At 41.3% G+C, this 19,865-nt stretch overlaps 1 protein-coding gene across 2 annotated transcripts in view; it reads right to left on the bottom strand.

Annotated features, from left to right (window-relative positions):
• The window catches only part of rapgef5a (Rap guanine nucleotide exchange factor (GEF) 5a), a 45,931-nt gene extending 26,745 nt beyond the window's left edge, over nucleotides 1-19,186 (bottom strand). Inside the window, exons 1-5 of one of the 2 annotated variants that reach the window (XM_069694849.1) lie at nucleotides 18,769-19,186; nucleotides 9,484-9,534; nucleotides 7,796-7,902; nucleotides 7,000-7,121; nucleotides 5,538-5,712 (exon numbers count right to left, since the gene is read on the bottom strand). In XM_069694849.1, the coding sequence (XP_069550950.1) occupies nucleotides 5,538-5,712; nucleotides 7,000-7,121; nucleotides 7,796-7,902; nucleotides 9,484-9,534; nucleotides 18,769-18,912 (599 nt within the window). In that variant the 5' untranslated portion in view covers nucleotides 18,913-19,186. Of the gene's footprint in view, nucleotides 1-5,537; nucleotides 5,716-6,999; nucleotides 7,122-7,795; nucleotides 7,903-9,483; nucleotides 9,535-18,768 lie in introns of both variants that reach the window. The other variant, XM_069694841.1, reaches the window with a different exon arrangement.
• Between the last annotated feature and the right edge of the window lie 679 nt (nucleotides 19,187-19,865).

Below are 19,865 nucleotides of genomic sequence, written 5' to 3' on the forward strand. Positions count from 1 at the left end.
ACACTCTGCAGAGATACAAGTTCCCTGCAGAGCAGCTGTCCTCGCCACACTGCCCCCTGGTATAATAAGAGAAGAACTACTGCCTGCGTACACATCTTACTCATCCATTTTAACATGTTTTCACTCGAATAATACTTGGATTTATGTAGCTGAATAGCAGCCACTTTTCTTCTTCCCCACTTTTCCTTTTACTAATTTCTATAAGCTGCTTTGGGTTTGGTGGAATCCAAACACATACATGGAAACGGAGGACATCTTACGATGACCTCAAAATGGTCGCACACCCGAGACAGAACCAGTGAGAAATCTAATTTCAAAATGAATTAAAAGTCCATTTATTAAGTTAAGATAGGCTCTTCATTAATCTTATAGTAAAATCTCTCAATATTTATCAAACATATTAATCATATGAATCAATTGTTTGTCATTTATGAAGCCAAAAATGCCAAATGTTACCTGGTTTCAACATTGCAGAATAAAAACATCTGTTTTTCCCAAATTTACATCATTGTTAATTTAATCTTTTTCTGTGTTGGACCTTGGAAGGGCAAAAGATAAAAATTTAAAGATACCACTTAGTGTAGTCACAACTGTCCAACACTTTAATTTATTCATTGAAGACATAATCCACTCATCATTCACTGCAAACCATGGTATAATAAACATGCTGTATAATAGATGAATATATGCTCAGTGTGAATATTTTACATTCAGCACATTTGTATCTGCCTGTTGGATTTTCCCTCCCATCTGTCTTTCTAGCTCTCCAGCACCGGCATGTCTTTGTATTAAGCGTCTCTAAGCACCCCCCTCCTCCCTTTCATGTGGTTTCATGTAAAACAGCTCACAGACACACCCTTCTATTGATGTTAGTGAAGCTCTGTCTGTGTGTGTGTGTGTGTGTGTGTGTGTGTGTGTGTGTGTGTGTGTGTGTGTGTGTGTGTGTGTGTGTGTGTGTGTGTGTGTGTGTGTGTGTGTGTGTGTGTGTGTGTCTGTCTGTCTGTCTGTCTGTGTGTGGCAATGCAGTGGCTGTGCATACAGGTGTTCAGTGCATCTGCCAATATATTTGTGTTTGACTACATTTGAGTGTGCGTGTGTGTGTGCGCTGTATAAACAAGTGGTTGTTTTGGGGGTAAACTCTACATTATTCCCTCAGCAATAATACAAGGTTGTAGAGTTTGTCTCCACTAGTTGCAGACTGCACTCCAGGGCCCCTCATCTAATATGCTGTCTCACAAAATCACCGTTTGGATTGGTGTCCACCACACTTAACCCCCCTTCTGCACAACACTCACACTCTCCCTCCCTCAAGCAAGCATGCACACACACACACACACACACACACACACACACACACACACACACACACACACACACACACACACACACACACACACACACACACACACACACACACACACACACACACACACACACACACAGATCCATTTGCATACAATTCTGATGCTATCAACAGATCCCAGTGGTACTTGTAATAGCTGTAGAGGAAAGAAAACGAAGCCTTGTGCAACTGTGTGTGTATGTGTGTGTGTGTGTGTGTGTGTGTACACAGTAATCTGATAAGGGAATGATAGATGCACAAGCGGGAGAGATGGTGAGAACACGTAGCCCTCAGCCTGACACTTCAGCTATCAGCTCTGGCACAGACAGAGAGAGACAGAGGCAGGTAGACCAGCAGATGCCTGGACAGAGTGTTCTAATACCATATTTTTCCTGTCAGTCTTATACTGAAGTGATACAAGCAGTGATTTTGCTTATTTATGGTCGGAAAAACTTGTGTCTACCCTCCTTCAAAATAAAATAACTGACTCTGAAACATCTGACTAGCAGAACAAGTGCAATTCTTTTAATTATCACTGCATTTTGTTTTGTTTTTTGTTTTATATCTTAATTTTTGTTGGAAGTCAATTAGCGGATCATGGAAAAAGTCTATTCTGAGCTATCATGCTAAATTTATTCTCATTAGTCATAAAGACTTTTTTTTTTTTTTGTCAGTGTTCAGTTGCTTATTTGGTGACTCACCAAGAGCCTGAATGTACCAGAGCGGGAAGAAAGACACAGCAGGAGGTGTGTCACCAATCATTAAGCAGCACACAGCAGTATTGATGGAGGATTAACATGATTGGTGTCTGCGCCACTTCCTTGTTCAGACCTTGTCAAATGTGCATGCCGAAATAGCAAATGCGTTCTGTGACATTCTGTGATTTACATACTGCACCTTTAAGCAAGAAACATATAACTACATAATTTAGTTAAATAACTGCACATGCACATGTAGCTTTGACCTGATAGCCAGTCTAACAAAGAACTAAAAACTCGTGCCTCAATGCAGATGGTGTGATTTATGGAGGACGAGCATGCATTGCCTGTAAAAACTGATGACTGTCTGGTTGTCCTCCTCTCTAGCTAAAATGTTCCTTCCATATTCTGCCGAGTCTGGCTTTGTGGATTTTTGTCCTTTTCTTTTCAAATAGACAGGGCAGTGAATTGTCTGGGACCAGAGCACTATGCAAAGCAAGCATGTATGCTCTCTCCTCCCCAGCTAAAGTGTCATATTTTAGCCGCTGGCAATTCCACTCCTCCTGCACAAAGCAGAGAACAATGTATTTGAAAGAAAGCTCTCAAGCTCTAAAATTTACAATAATTAAGGTTTAAAAGTAACGGAAGATGAATGACTTTTAAATTCACCGCAGAACAGAGTCTGTGATGAGAGCTTGATTTGCTTGAGCTTGTGCTTTGAGCTTGATTTCAAAGAAAGGACAACTGACAATTGTTATAAACTGACACCACCTCCTACAACACCAAACAATAAAGTATGTATACAGATGATGGGCTGTATATCATATATAGTATGGTGTGGCAGTTGACCCAATGCCATGGGACCAAATATAGAGTAATAGCACTGCCAGTATATATGTCTTTATGAAGCCATCACTGTAACTTGGGTTGCTTTTGTAGTGCATTGCATAATAACACAAGTTACCAATTAGTTTAAATCCTTAAATGTATTCGTTGCAGAGCTTGTTGAGTTGAATTACATTATAGCGTGAAGGTGATCATATCACTGTCTGTGCCTTGTGGTTTAATGCTTTCTCTTTAAACAGTTCTTCTAAAAGGATATATATATTCACTATGTTCATACTGTAATGTGAGGTAACATGGAAGAGAAAGAATAAGATGTAGACATTTTCTTGCCAATAAAGCTCATTACATTGAAACAGAACTGAATTCAGATGGAGATAGTGACAGAGAACAGTTTATTCTGTAACATTAACATTTGCTTCAATGCATGAAGTTGAATTTTGAAACCTACTTCGAATCATGAAATTCTTGTCAATTGTCAAAAAGTATTGCTGTGAAAATGTTAAAAATTGGGCAAGTAAATTTAAATGATCACACTGCCTGGTAGCAAATAGTATTACAATACTGCAGGTATTTTCCCACATAGCTACAGCTATTCTCCTTTTCTGAGAGAAAGAGGCAAAGAAGGAAGCAATGTGTGAGACGGCGGGAGAGAGAGAGAGAATACCTGCAGAGAAATGACGCCACAGTCAAAGAGAGACACAGAAAGCAGCACAGTCAAAGTGGTGGAGTAAGAACCCTGAATGCAAAATCTCTTTAATGTCTAATCTTTAAAAGCAAAAGTGTTTCACTTTCAAGCAAAAAAAAAAAACTATCAAATATTTGCGCCAGCACAGCACTTTAGATTTGTAAACTCTATATTCTATATGAATGTTTGGGAATAACAAGCATATTTACATGAATTTATGTGAGTAAGTGAAAACCACAACATGATAAGTGCATGCGAACCCAATTTAAATTCTGCGGGTTTCTCTCAGCTCTCTGCTGTCACAACAGGACTAATTGATAAAACCAGTCGGGGATGAAAAGGCTCTCAAATGAAATTTGTTAGGGAGGTGCTAATCTGGGCTTTCTGGTTAACCCCCCCCCCCCATCTGTATCACTCATTCCTCCACACACTGCCAACCTGTGGAAGCACTGTGGTGGAGTGCTCCTGTCAACCACTATAATGTACATAAAGTAACTGATGGAGAACATAGAAGTAGGTACAGTATGATACACGAGATATACATTAGTAAATATGACATTCAATTCCCCCGCGCTGTCGTGTTCTCTCCCTGGAGTCTGTAAATACACTCTTTGAAGTTGACACACAAAAGAATGTGTTGGCGTGTGCTCTTGTTCCTTTGCTCTCCATATATACTTTATTTTTCGTTTCCCCTCACAGACGCACACTCGCACACGCATACTGTTCTCATTTTCTCTCCCTCTCTGAGTGACAGATTGAGTTCATTCGCAGCCTCAGCAGGAACCCCACACACAGGAGCAGAACTCTGGCTGACACGTCTCTGTGCGTGCATGTGTGCGTGCATGTGTGAGTGCATGTGTGAGTGCGCGTCGGGGCCCTTCCCGTGTATGCGAGTGATCACATCATGCGTCAGACGTTGTGTACGAGTGCATTTCCTCGGTGGACGTGGAGGTGTGTGCGCCTGCAAATGACTGTGTCTCTCACATAAGCAGATTGAGGATTTAAAACACTGAATAGAGATTAGGTTCCTTGCTGGGATTTGAGGACGATCTTCAGAGAGTGTGCGTATTTATGTTGCGAGGACAGAACTGTACTTGCAGTAGTGGGACACTTCCACCAGATCCAACACAGTCACTTGTCCCTTTTCGCAGTAAATCATCAGACAAGACAAATGACCTCAATCATGAATCTAAACCGGAAGCCAGTCACTTCGATATTTCACGAGCGCAATGAGCTTCCACTTCAGGTCAGTGGAGATAATCTAGTGCTTCACAACTGAGTTACGTTCACCGCCAATTATTATCAAACTTCTGCAATTTATATGACCGAGATCCTGTGACAACAGTGCAAACAAGTTACGTGCTATAACTTACCATTACAACAGATGAATATGACTAAAACCGTCCACCTATAGTCGAAATTCGACCTTTCAAAATATTATTTGTGAATTCAAAAACATAAATTCAGCAGCCTGTGCTTTGTGCTACATGGGAGTTGTTAAAAAACTGCAATCGTGTTCTCTTTGTTAAAATAAATAAGAAAAAATAAAAGTTGTAGATATTCGTTCTCTGTCTTCTTCTCTTCACTCGGAGAACCAAGGGTAAAACATAACCTCACGTTCTCTGTCTTGTTTCTCACTCAGAGAACCAAGTTTGCAACACAACCACATGCTGCCAACCGTCTCGTGACTATCTCGCCACTCCGTTACTAATTTCATATGTAGGGAGGTAGAGAGATAGTGTCTTCACTCAGAGAACCAAGGTTACAATGTAACCACACATTTTAACTGTGAATTTATAATCCTATCCAGATCATTTTGACAAAGTAATCTCAATTGAGGACCAGGCTACATGGCTTGCATTCAAATTAATTTATGCTAATTTTCATTTGGTCAGCCCACCCAACCATCTGTCCTGCATCCACCCATCACAGCATCTGTGCAATCAAGATTTCAGTGTACACTTACGGGCTATTGGCCCCACCTCCGGAGCGAAACTGGACATATGGGGCGAGTTGTAGGAGAAGCTTCACCGCCTCTGGCCACTCCCCTTCATTGGAGCGAAACTCACAAGAGGCAGAGTCACACTCCTCGAAGCTGAACTGGTAGTAAGAGTTGGAGTCCGAAAACACCACCCGCTGGTCTACTGAAGAAAAAACAGATACACAAACCCAACATAATGGAAAGTGAGAAATAGTAGCTTCCTGTAACGTAATTAGAAATGTAGGTGTTGTTGAAAGGTGCAATTGATGTGTAATCAGCTATAGTGAGCTAACATGGTTCTGCATGTGTTGTATTGTAGCTCTAGTTAGTCAAGGATTGATTATTCCTCATTCACATCCAGATAAATTAAGGTCAATGATCAGATAGAGGCTTGTTGGCAATATTTGTATGTATGACCATGTTCAACTTTTATGCTTAGTTTAGTAGACCAGTAAAAAGTTAATGATTATTACTGCACATAAACTATACTTTTGAGGCTAAATATACACTGTGATATCGGCTGCGTTAAGACAATCTTTTGGAGGGTATCAAGAAAATACTACAGGCGTTGTGCTCTGAAAACTACCACCGGGAAGACAAACAATTGTTTAAGCCACATTAATTGTGTCTACAAATGTAACAATCCATTTACACAAATACTTCTCCCACTGTGATCAAAAGTATTTTTGTTCAAGTAAAAGCCCTTTGAAGCCCTTCATAATTTGCGCCTGGACAAGTATTGATGTCAGTCAATACCCGAAAGCAAATGGGATTCACCTGAATTATTATGAATCGTTCAGGTAAACACTGACAAAAAGAAATGAGCACTTCTTAGTTCTAGAGGAAGAGCAGACGCACGGCGCCCATAATAAAACCTGGATAAACTCTTTGTGTGAATTATTGTGGATTAGCCAGACCGATGAACTGCACCTGAGCAGCTCTGTTTATCCTTTAAAGAAACATTACCGGCCTTTGAATAGTGTCTTAACTAAGATGAATGCAACACAATTGTTTTTTACCTCGGCACTGACAGTGCGCTGATATTAGATTAATAGACTCTCAGACTGTTTAGTGTGTAATACAATTTTATTAACATGGTTACACATAAATAATGAAGGAGGATTATGTGGGCAGGATAATTACATTCATAAGAGGCGGTGGGCTTGAATACACAGTGTCCTGATCCTTAGTTTCAGCGTAATTTTACTTTATGGAAAGTTAATCTCAAAGAGGCTATGTCAATATCTTTACTAGACAAGATCCCAATTAAAATGATGTGCTTAGCAGGTGAATGAGGCAGTAAAATGATGTTGGAAATTGGAAATTACCAAATTAATCACTAGCTTCTTGTACAGTATAGGTTGTTGCTGATGTTGCTGGAAAGGGACTATAAATGTCAAAGCACAGTCCAAACAATGGGCATGTTAGTGTTTGTGTGTGTTTTTACCAGACAGCAGGACTCCCAGCTCCAGCAGCACCTGCCAGACGCGCACAGCAGTCGTCCGACAGCGCACGTACACACACTGCTCGCACAGCCACTGCACCAACTCCACCCCCACATAGCTACGCCTGTTAAAAAGAACACACACACACACACATCTTCAGCACACAAGTATGGCCACACAGTGTCACGATACGCGATGCATGCGCTTCTCTTGACACTAAGCTTGTCTTTTTTTAATTTAATCAATAGCCATTGATTATTCATTAGTTCTCTGTAAGCCTTTTACTCTGAAACACGGAATAGTTTCCGTCTGCTTTCCCCCAGGAGAAGCTCGTTGTGTGTGTGTGTGTGTGTGTGTGTGTGTGTGTGTGTGTGTGTGTGTGTGTGTGTGTGTGTGTGTGTGTGTGTGTGTGTGTGTGTGTGTGTGTGTGTGTGTGTGTGTGTGTGTGTATGTGTATGTGTATGTGTGCAGTGTGCGTTTGTGTGGGAAGATGTGCAATGATGGTTAAGAGTATCTATTTCTATTTGTGTCCATATGTTCAAATGTTGTTGTTTTTTTGCATGCATCTAGATGTACTGCATGGACAGTATACTGCATTAAAGTGCATGTATTCCCAGACCATCTTGAGCTCTGCTATGTAATAGCTACGTCCCACATTATTCATTTTACTGCGTAAACAACATGACTGGCCTATCAGGACCCGACTCGACAGTGATTGGTGAGTCAGTGTATATGCTTCAGTGGACCCATCAATTCAGCCCTGCACACAGACACCCAAACAGACAAAGACAAGTGTACCGTATGATCCGGGCCAGGTGTATCTTGTCTTTAGCTGGGTACGGTCCATGAGAGAGGAAGGCATTCCTCACAGTCCGACCAGCACATGGAAAACTCTGGGAGCAAGACTGACACACACAAAAACACATAAAAATGAGTTAGCGCTATCATTAAGATGGATAAATGACAAAAAAATGTCATCTCTATATTGGTTTAGACATGAATATTAGATTGTGGAGAGCTAATGTGGCCACATGCAGATGTCATTAACCGGCTCACAAGGACAGTTCGATTGCTTTCCCCCCCCGAGGGATGAAACATTGACTGTGTCTACACACTGCAATAATCCTGCAATCGTAAATGAGACCGTATTTCAAATAAGCTGTTTACATGGATTGCTTGCTTCTTTTCTATTTATATTTCTCTTTACGTGACAGAGCAGAGACCACTTAACAGCTGATGAAACTCCACTCACATTATGTTACAACATCCGAGACGGTCTTCAAACTCAAATTCAAACCAGTCATTTCTTCAGCAGTGCAGCTCAGTGGCCTCTGTATTTTCGATGTATTTCAGAATTTTTCGCAAAAGTTACATCACTAGCTTAAGCATGTGTTGGTTAAACAGTCTCAAATATTGCAACATTTAGAAACAACTTTGGTGACTTTTGTATATGTTTTTGTTTACGGAAACAAATTCCATAAAAAGGATGGAATTTGTTTGCTCATTCCTCTGTGCCATAGAGCTCCATTGTTGTCAATCAATTAAAGAAATGTCACTGAGCTACATTGCGGCACTGGTGGACGGGAAGCAGTTTTACAGGCTAATGATGGGGATCACTTTCACAGTCTCTTGACAGGCAAGTGGATCAAAGTTTGGTCCATCTATGAAAATGTTTTTTGAGAATCAACACGAGCATTTATAAATTGTTAATCACAAAGTTCAAGAGTCATGAGCTGGAGATCAATGCAAACAATTAAACTGAGGCACTTCAGCTTTTATCAAACCAGTTCAATTAGTTTTTAGTAAATACGTTCAAGAGTGATGGGAAGTTTAAACTGGCTTAGTTAGGCTCAAGTTCAGGGTTTTTCTTCCATGCATCTCAATGCTTAGGCATTCATGGGCAAGTGTTTAGCATTGTACTGCTTTAGGCACCACATCAGTGTTAGGTATAGCAACGTCCACTGAGCCAAGATATGAAAGAATATCTCATGAAATACAACTAGTGGAAAAAAAATATATAACAGTGCTGAGGGACAAATAACTAAGCACACACAATCTTTTTTTGTATTAAGTGAACAGGATTGCAAGTTTATAAATGAGCAGTGTTTTTGCCTCAGATATAGATTTTAATGTTTTACTTCTTTCGCTAATATTTTCAGTGTTAAAAGAAAACTACTCATGTGGGATATTAAAGGCCTTTTTCAGAGTGCAGTACAGCATTATAGTGATGCATGACAAATTCACTCTCTGTGTGTGTGTGTGTGTGTGTGTGTGTGTGTGTGTGTGTGTGTGTGTGTGTGCGTGCGTGTGTGTGTGTGTGTGCGTGTGTGTAGTTGGTGAAACTAACTTGGAAAAAGGTAATATCCCCGCTGATGTCATCTTTATTGGGGCTAAACAAACACACGTTCACTTCACAGCGAAACTAAAGGTATGACATCACCTGCATGTGTTTGTGTGAGTGTATGAGCGTTTGTGTGTTTATTTACCTTGTGCAGGGCAGGTCCAGTGCTTGGTCCAGGGATAGTGTCAGGTGATTGCTGTTGAAACAAAAAATACACACGAGCCATTGGTGCCGAGACACACAAAATGACACACACACCGCGTAAATACTCTGAGCAAACATGACTCTAAGATGAGAAAGACCAGTTTTACCATTCCAAAAATATTAAGTCAGATTTTGTTTGAACTAACAGCAGTAACGAGAATTGATTATAAACACACTTTCATGTGACATTCAGTGCTTTCATGTACAGCAATACCTGTTACTGCAATGGACTTTCACCAAACGTAAAGCAAATGGCCATTTATTTGTACTTATAGACAATATGATCATTATCTGACAGTTTATCAGTGAAGTACGATAAACATCAACATATTCGCTCAAGCACTCATCAACTGGAAACCAGGAAATACATTTGGCAGTTTGAATGCAACTGCCAACTATCAAATCATAACAGTGAGACCGTAATGAATCTCCTCACGGTTACTACCATCCTGTCATCATGTTGCAGCCTTTGCCCTATGTGTATCCACTCCACTTCCACTTCCCCAATCAGGAAATAATCTTTTAATCTTTATGGATTACTATGGTGCAAGGGTATCAAGGTGGTGGTGTTGACTTTATGGTGACATAGTAGTCATCAAATAGATTAAAAATGACAGTACATGTTCGATCAATTGGAGCGGAAACGGCGCTACCTGCAGACCTCTGATTTTGTGTTTTTCAGAGTGATGTAATTTACTAACATCTGTGTCTTGCTCGCTCCGCTAGTGAATGACAAGCTCGCTTCAAATGTGTGATAGACACATTTTTATTCAATTTTAATATCAACAAAAAGTTAGTGGATTATAACATGTTGGATGGTTTATGACAATAAATGCTTGTGTTTTTTATAACAGCATACAGACATGTGTTCATGCGGTATTTGTACTAAATCACATATTGCATTGAGTAGAAATTACACAAATATGACACATTACTAATAATATAAAGCCCGTATTCATTATTATAATCCTAATTTTCCAAAACTCACACTGCTCGACACTCAATTATACTGATTAAAGAAAACTTTTATCTGTTACTTTATCTGTAATCTGTTATTTTTTTTACTCTAACCCGCACAGGCAAATCTTTACACTTGCTATGAACGTGTTTTTATTGTTTTACAACACTTTATCACAAGACACCAAAAGCTTTTGTGACCAGTGAGCAACAGTAAAAGACTGATGTTCAAGTGAAATATCACCATAAATATGTACGCAGAGATTTCCTGTTTACATAAATAAACCCCTTTATGCCGACACAACAAAGTTACCAGTGGTGTAGTCAATGAGTTTTAGAAATTGAGTATTCCGTTAAATGAAGATCCCTGATGTGTCATCAAAGTGTGGCAAGTGATTCTAGGTTATATGTGCGTCTACCTGGAACCTGGAAGAAGATGGCTTGTCAATATGTAACCTAAATCTGATTAATCCAGTCAGAGGAAATTAGACATTTTCCACGGCAGACATTCTCACTCGTCATAATTAAGAAAAGTAAAGGTGTTATTGATACTGTAACATTAACGATGACACTCAAGTGCCCGGACAAGTCATGACAGTGTGACAGTGAGCCAGCAGACGAGTGTCAAAAATGTCTACTCCATTTCTATTATCATTGGAAGGATAGTACACATTTTAAAGACAGTTCATTAAAGTCTTGGCATTGGACAATAGAAAAATACAGTGCAGCCATCGTCAGAAATCAACTGTCTATGCAAAAAGAGTGGCGAGAAAGGCCATCGAAAGGTGTGCAGATAATGTGACTGGCTGAAATGGGAGCTTCGATGCAAACAACTCTAATACGAAGAGGATGGAGGCTCTATGGTCTGATGACATGGAACGGAGTCTTTTCACCATCTTACTAAATACTTGATCCTGGCAGTGTCATGCAGCGGGAAAGTTTTTTTTTTTTTTTTTTTTGCAGCAAGACCTGCAGAGGATAAAAAAAAAAAAGTGCAAAAAATACTGTTGAAAAACCTGCTCTTTGCAAGAGAAGGCTGAATTTAAAAAAAAATATTATTCCAGCGAGATAACAAAGCCAACGTAACATACATGTTAAGGGCTGAGTCAAGTAGGTTATATGATGCACAAGCAAAAAAAATTGCTTTTTTTCCAATGACTACATGCAACATGACCCGGCTTGAGTAGTTTTGCCGGTTAGTAGAACTGATAGAGACCGACCCACAGAAAGATTATAGTGGCTGCCAAAGGCAATTCATAGAGATTTGCTTTCAATTTTACCATTAAAGAGTATTTTGTCCATTGATCAGTGTCCAAATAAATATGTGAGCTGCTGTATAACCATATCAACCAAGATAGCATCTTTAGCAGTGGATATGGGGTGATAAAATATCACATACTGGTATGTGCTTTGAAAACACTGTGGCAGTATTTCCCAGATAAAAAGACAGACTGTAAAATTGCATTAGGATGACATTCACATTGCCAGCTTTCATTAAAAAGAGACAGATGAGAGCCTCCTGCAATAGGAGTGCAACTGGTCTGTGACATCAGCAGCATCCCTGATAGAGTTGTGGGTTTGACTCCCTCAGGAAACCTTCACAGAAAACTGAGCCCGTTTGAGCAATTGTTGCTGCCCTTCGCCTCTCTCTGGCTGACAATAACAAACCACCAGATGATGACAGACAGATTCAGAGATATCAAATGAACAAATGAGAAGCACCTAAGCGACTGTGGAAGACAGACAGTGCAATACAAATGAACTGAAGTGCAAGAGGAGAAAGAATAGAGGAAGGCTGAACAATCCACAACAGCCTATGAATATATGACAGTGGATATGAGCATGACATGGAGAGGAAAAGGAGATGAGGCAGTGAGAGACAGAGAGATCATGCTAATTATAATCGTGAAAGAAAAGACAAGTGAGCGATTCGAAGACAGAGAGGGAGACCGATGCTCAGCTGTGGCTTTGAGTTGCAAGGAAAAGAAATGGAGTGATGATTAGAGAGATGTAGAGCAGTGTGTGTGATCCTCATTAGAGCGATGATACTGTCTGGGATGTCACAGATCTCACACACGTACGAGCAAGAGAACACAATTGCGCACACACTTTAAAAAAAAAAAAAAATTTTTTTTTTTAAAAGTGGATCACCCTTCTGAGAAACACCCTTCTTTGCTTTCTTATTAAGAGTTAGATGGGAAGATCGATAACACTCTCATTACATTAAAAAACGGAGCTGAAGCCAGAAGCCGGTTAGCTCAGCACAGCACAAATAGGCTTAAAGCTTAAAAGGGGGAACAGCTGTCCAAAGGTAACAAAACCCACATACCAACATGTATAAATCTCCCTGCAGACACATTATGTGTTGTTTGTTTAACTCCTACAAAAACCAGCAACTAAAAACAACTTTTTCTTTTGATGGACTCTTCTCAATTCACAATTTGGTTTCTGCCATTTACATATTATCCTGTCTCTAGTTTCAACTTTATAACTTAACAACTGTAAAGTAGTGAATTGATCATTGCTCATCAAAGCTACCTGCTGACCAGGAAAATAGTAACTCTTATGCTGCAGCCCTGAGACGTTGATTAAATCTCCAAATTAGATTAGTTGTCAGACAAATTAGACATAAAGAGAGGTGTGATGTGTGATCAGCTACAGTATTGTTTCTTGAATAGAGCTTAGACAATCAGTGGATTAGTTGATAATTCAATCAACAGAAAATTCATTGATAATTAATTGATTCTGTGGTTGCAGCTCCGCTATCGTGTGTACCTACTTTTCTTTGTATAATGTAAAAGTAAACCAAATAAAAAGGACGAGCAATGTGAAATAGACATCTGGGACTTAGGACAATTGCGTTTTTGACATTTTATAGACCAAACAACGGATGAATCAAGAGAATAATCAGCAGATTTATCTACAGTGAAAATGATTGTAGTCGCTGCGCCAATATTAACCATAAAGAAAGTTGGAGATGACAGACTGTCCAAAAGCAGTTTTTCCTCATTAACAATACAATTTGAGGTTTGAGTTGCACATTTATCAGCCCCGAGAAACATTCTGAAAATAGTCCGGTTTTTTTTGCTGTAAAAAATGCCAGCTCAGTTGCAACGTACTCCTACATATCAGTGAAGATGAGAGCTTTTTTTTCTGTTTAGACTCGAGGTTAAGTAGAGCACACCAGCCAGCCAAGCACAGACTACAGAAATTGTTTCTGACTCTTGCTATCTCTCTCGTGCTCCTTCTTTCTCTCTTTTGTCTTGGTCGCTGTATCTTATCTCTCCATGTCTGGTGAACACAGATCTTTTAAGAGGTCTTTGTTTCTCCACCACCATCTCTTCTCGCAAAACACACTCTGGACACACACCAGCACCAGATGTGTTTCATTCGCACTGTATCGCACAACAAGAGAAATGTCTGCTCTTGTGCTCCGGCCGGTCTCCTTGTCTGTGCTTCAATTTCTTCTTCAAAAAAACAGACACACACTCGTCTGTAACAGGGTGTACTGTACATGAAGAGAAGAGAAGAGAAGAGAAGAGAAGAGAAGAGAAGAGAAGAGAAGAGAAGAGAAGAGAAGAGAAGAGAAGAGAAGAGAAGAGAAGAGAAGAGAAGAGAAGAGAAGAGAAGAGAAGAGAAGATGAATGAGGAGTGAAAGCTATAAAGATAGAGCGCATGCTGACATGCTTATCTATGTGATGACTTCAAAGTGTGTATACAGGGAGCGCGCGAGACAGAGCGAGGTCATTATCTGCAAGAAATGGATTACTCTCAGATGAGACTGCTGAGCACGGTGAAGAGCTGTATAGCGCGGTATGCTTGGCAAAGCCTCCTCTCACACGCGCACAAACACATCCACACTCACACCAAAGCGGCTGTCGACTCCTCGACAAACCGTCATACAAGGAAGTCAAAATGGAGACATCATAGCAGAGACAGCTCGATGAGCACGAATCAGAAGACAAAAGACACACACAGGGAAGCCGTTAAGAAACTCACCTGCCAGCTCATGACCTTCGCCTTACCAACACAGAGCCGAGCGCTCGGATTTGTTCGTAGACTCGTTTTAGGAGCAATCTACAAACAGAAACTAAATCGGTGAGAGTTCTCAATCAAAAATGGCGAAATTCACTACGTTTTGGAGATGTTATGAACCCGTCGTCTAGCTCTCCTTAGATCTGGGGCCTCATTTATAACCGTCGGGTACGCACACAACGGGGCCTGAAAAAGGCGTACGCCACTCATTACGCAAAAGTCGAGATGAATAAAAACAAATTTGACGATAAATAGTGCGCACCTGTAAACAAACTCTCGTGCGGACGTTTTTGGAGACGGGGAAAATTGCCGACACGGGCGGTGAGGTGGTGAATTGAAGCCAGACTGTAGAAATGAAATGTGACAGACAACTTGATACGTATAACAAAGCCTTTCGCACATTTAATTTCACGTCATGTCGCGTCTTAGGGTCCATTTTTATCATTAACATTCTAGCAGGGTCATTTTTGCTCGTGACCTACAATTATTCCATAAGCAACTTTGAACTGTGAATGATAGGAGCAGATCTGTATCTCCCATTTATTTCCACTCATTATATCATACGCGCTTGTCACTCCAACACGTTCCTTCTCACCGCATTTACATTGCAAACTAATCGTCATCCTTTGTAAAAATACAAGATAACCTCAAACGGCATCAGGTTGAAGAACTGCAGAACAGAGCGTCAGTTTGAATTTTTTTTTTCCTCATATTGTGCAAATATAGTTTAATGCAGTTGTTGTGTGTAAAAGTTCTTCCACGGCGCGCAGAGCGCGTCGTCGTGGCGACAACGTGGTGGAACTTCTTTTACTGCAGCAGCAACACGTTACCACTCGCTGCATTTTCCTTAGTTTATGACCACCGAGCAAATATGTGCTTCGTATCCTCCAACTCGTCCACAAACACTTCGAGTTCTGTGTCGGAAAAATTCGATTTCCGGGTTTTCCTCTCCGTCGTTTACACGATTCACCAAATATACATATAGAATTTGCCATGTGGACCATTTATGGTTGAATGTGGGCGTGATGAAGGCGAGATGCGAGGCGGATCTACGTGCGCACATTTCAACGGGGATTGTGGTTTATAAAGGGAACACTGCGTGCAGGTGTGCGTGCGCACGGTTTTATAAATCGGAATATTTTTTTGCACACGCCGTTTTCTAGTTTTGTGTGCACATGTACACTTTTAGTGTGGATGGTTAATAAATGAGGCCCCTGGTTGGCAATTTTTGTTGTTTCCAACTTGAAGACTGGTCACATGCTGCCTAATATATCCAATGCCTTGACAGGTACCACTGGAAGATAATTTACAGCATTCAGTTCACCTGTCTTTGGGTTTGATGTTGTGGCTGATCGATATATATGCTGTCTAACTTTTATTTTGGATGTTACTCATGGTTTTAATGTTATTCTGGTGTGTTTTTATTGAATAAATGAACCCATTCAACTATCACAATGTACTTATAGTGTAAATGTAAAGTCTCCACACCTAAACCTCTGCAGTTATGACAACAGTTTCTGTACATCGACATTACTGACCGCTAAGAAACACAAAGTTACGGTCAAGTCAACCGGTTTGTAATTGTTTGTCAGCATTGCCTTTGACGAAAGCTTCATGTCCGACGTTACATTCACACTGGTTCTTCATCCATTTTCATTTAGCAGCAAGATCCAACATAAACTAATAGTCCACAGTAAAACTGGTTGCAGAAAATTGAATTGCGCCTTAAGGGTATTGTAATATTAGACAAAAAGTACAACCGGTCAGCTTGACCTATCGGCCTTTCCAGCCCAGCAGGCGATGCTGCCGGCCAACTAGCAGCGGCGCCCTGAGCCTCTCGCTTGCTCTGAGATTATTTCCTCACCAGTGGGCTCGCACATGTATGTTTTACTCGAAACCCGTGTTCTGTTATTTTGTCGAATCAATAAGTGGCTGTCAAACTAGACACCCGAGCTGTGGTCAACTCTGGTGGAAGGAGGAAGGAGGAGGAGAGCAAATGAGTCAGATTTAGCTTCTAGAAAGCACCCTGGCAAGTGCAGTAAAAGTTGAAAAGTCAGTCAGGTGTTAGGAAATCTCTGCGATATTGAAGCCAATAAGGGACTACTAATTGAATACCACAGCAAGTCACAACAATGTAAGGCAGGATCCTCCGAGGTGAGGCTGCTGCAGGCTGGAACCAAAGGCGATAGATGGCTCTGTGCAGCGCAACAGTTTCAATTCACTTCATAAACTGTCAGTAAACATCAAGGAAGCACATGAGGTAATGAGAAAATGTGGTTATGTCAGATGGTTTTTGCTTTGACAAGTCCCAGAATATCAGAACAACAAAAAAGACACTGCTTCAATGCGGTTTAGATCAATCAGAAGTTCAGAATCAACGATATGTCTGCAGAAGTGTACAAAAGCTGTGATTTGAGATCAGGTCACCATCTTTATCTTCAGTATTCATATTTCATCTTTTTAGACAACTGTCTTTTTGCTGCAGTGCAAAAACAATCCCTGGTATTTCCCTGCAAACATCTCTTTGGGTTTTCTCTTTCACTACACATAGAAGTGTGTGTCTGTGTGTGTGTGCGTCTTTGTATGCCAGCCGAAGCATAGGCAAGTGCCAGTGTCTAGAGAGGACCAGTCTGCAGAGCAGCGCCATACCTTTACACTACTTACCCACGCCTCATCGCACTCACCCACACATGAACACACACACAACGCACACACTAAGTTAGATAAAGAGATGAAAAGGGAAAGGAAAAAAAAAAATCTTGATCTACTCAGTCATCCCTTGTTTTCTTGCCCTCAGAAGCAATGGACAAAAACATAGAGATCAAGCTGTCGCATCTGCATTTCCTCCGCTGAAAGTTGTTTTAAGATTTAATATCAGTGGTTTGTTTTGACAGGAAAATGTGATCACATTAACAGGTAACAAGAGACTAAGAGGTCACCGATCTGTTGGTCATTTAATCATCATCTAAAATGCCCAGATGGAACATGACATTAGCTGTTCGTCTCTCTTGGTTGTACGTGGCTTCACACGACAAATGTTGCATATTTTTAGCACATCTGGCTCCCGCGGGACTTGAAGTCCTGGCAGACAGATACCCACAGAGGGAACCAGGAACATGTTTTCTCCTGGCTGCCACTCATGATGAAGATAAGCGGAGCTGACACACTGAACAGCCATTTGGCCTGTCAGGTGTGTTTGTTGCACATCAGCGCACACCGAGTCACACACATTTACTGCTTAGTTGAACCATCGTCATGAAAGAGAACCAAAGGACCCCTGAGACGGATCAGACTGTTGATTTGGCCCATTTGGATCGGGAATGTTAGATAAATACCCCTATGTTAATTAATCAAGTCAGTCACGCGATTGAAAACCAATAAATCCTTTAATTAAGTAACAATGTCATATATTTGCTATGGTTCTGACTGCAGTGTGAGGACTGGCTGATTTTCTATGAATAAAATTAAATATCTTTCATTACTGAACTATTAAACTAACGGTTATTCAAACAGGACATGTGACTACACCACAGTGGATTTCAGAACGTGTAATGGAAATTGGCACCATTTTTTTGTGCATTTCCTAAACTAAGCAATTAATCTGTTAATCAGAAATCTACTGAGAAATAATTCATTTAAAGGCTAATGAAAAAAATTGTTAATTGACCTGCAATTACATTTTGTAAACAAATAAGCCACTTGTGAGTGTATGCAAGTGTGTGTGTGTGTGTGTGTGTGTGTGTGTGTGTGTGTGTGTGTGTGTGTGTGTGTGTGTGTGTGTGTGTGTGTGTGTGTGTGTGTGTGTGTGTGTACTGAATCTGGTGGTGGTGGTGGGGGGGAGTTGCCTTGACTACCGGAGTGTGAAGGTATGATGTCCAACAGCAATTCTGGTTATTATGGATGTAACATTCACACACGCACGCACGCACGCACGCACACACACACACACACACACACACACACACACACACATACATACATGCATGCATGCATACGTACGTACGTACGTACATACATACATACATACATACATACATACATACACGGTGCCTCTGCGACAGAAACGATTGTAGCAAAATGAAAACACCTGAGTCGTGACGGAGTTACGAAACGGCCTCAGACAACAGAGTGCTGTCGGAAAACCTGGCGGTTCAAAGATATAACAGTCAGTCGTGATCATCAAACCAAACACGGAAGGACGGACATCAGTCCACGGTCGGTTTGAAATACTCACGCTTTTCTTCCGCAGGTGCAGCCCGTGCTTGAGTAGCCCCGGCAGATCCCGGATTTTGTGTTTGAGCTGAGCTTGGTCCCGTGCGCTCCTGTTCCACCGCAAGCCCGCGAGCAAGCCGTCCTCTGCGGGCTCCGAGTCCTCCATGGTTCTTCTCCTTCTCCTGTCTGTCCTCGAGCTGCCTGCCGTCTGCCTGCCTGCCTGCCTGCCTGCGCTCCCGGTGTCTACCGTATCCTCACAAGACACACCGCCGCCCGCGCCCGTTCGCCATTTCCCCCCGCCTCACGCTCATACTCAGCGACCTGCATCTGCAGCCAAACCGCGCGCGGCGTTAACGACCTACTGAACGTATTCAGCAGCACGCGACGCTGCTGCTCCACCCAATGGCTCGCGCGCCCTACTCCTCAGTACGACTAGGTTGATGTGTGTGTGTGTGTGTGTGAGCGTGTCCTGTCCGCGGAGGGGAGGGGAGGGGGGTGGTCACAGGTGCATAGAAACATTGCATCACTTCCACCTTTCGTTCCCTAAAACATGGTCAGACCAGGAAAAGCTCGAGATAGTAACCATTACACTGACCGTTGCACTGGTACAGTTGACATACGGCTTTACTGTGTATTTGTTTTAGGCTACAAGTTGTATGCATTTAAAACAACACAAAAGACAATAATCTTTGTGGGAAGGGAGAAAAAGAAGACAGGGGTAGGGCACTCGGTAGGGCTGCGTCACCACTTTACCTGGCTCAAATTTCCATAGGTAAACAAAGACCTGCCACAAAGTCTTATCTGCGTGTGTGGTAGCCTTCATTCAGCAGCCTATTTTTCTAGTTTTAAGCTGTATTTCTTTTCTGACTGTGAGAATACTGCAGAGCCGGGAGCCAGTTCAACCTGGGGCTGAAGGCAGGTGAGCAACATGAAACATGAGAGAGGTCTCAACCCTGGATTGTGGGTTGCCCAAGATTATGGAGACACTATGTCTAGTGTGGTTCAGCATGTTGTAATAGCCGACATCCGACTGGGCTTTTTAAACTTTTCCTCTGCCTTTGTTAGAGGCAGTAGCCGCTACAAGTTTGCATAAGACACTGGTTACAGCAAGTTTAAACT

The sequence above is a fragment of the Brachyistius frenatus genome, unplaced genomic scaffold (assembly GCF_029030835.1).
Source record: "Brachyistius frenatus isolate BFR_SWC_R1_liver_20210118 unplaced genomic scaffold, ASM2903083v1 Contig_2, whole genome shotgun sequence".
In the NCBI taxonomy this organism is placed as follows: Eukaryota; Metazoa; Chordata; class Actinopteri; family Embiotocidae; genus Brachyistius; species Brachyistius frenatus.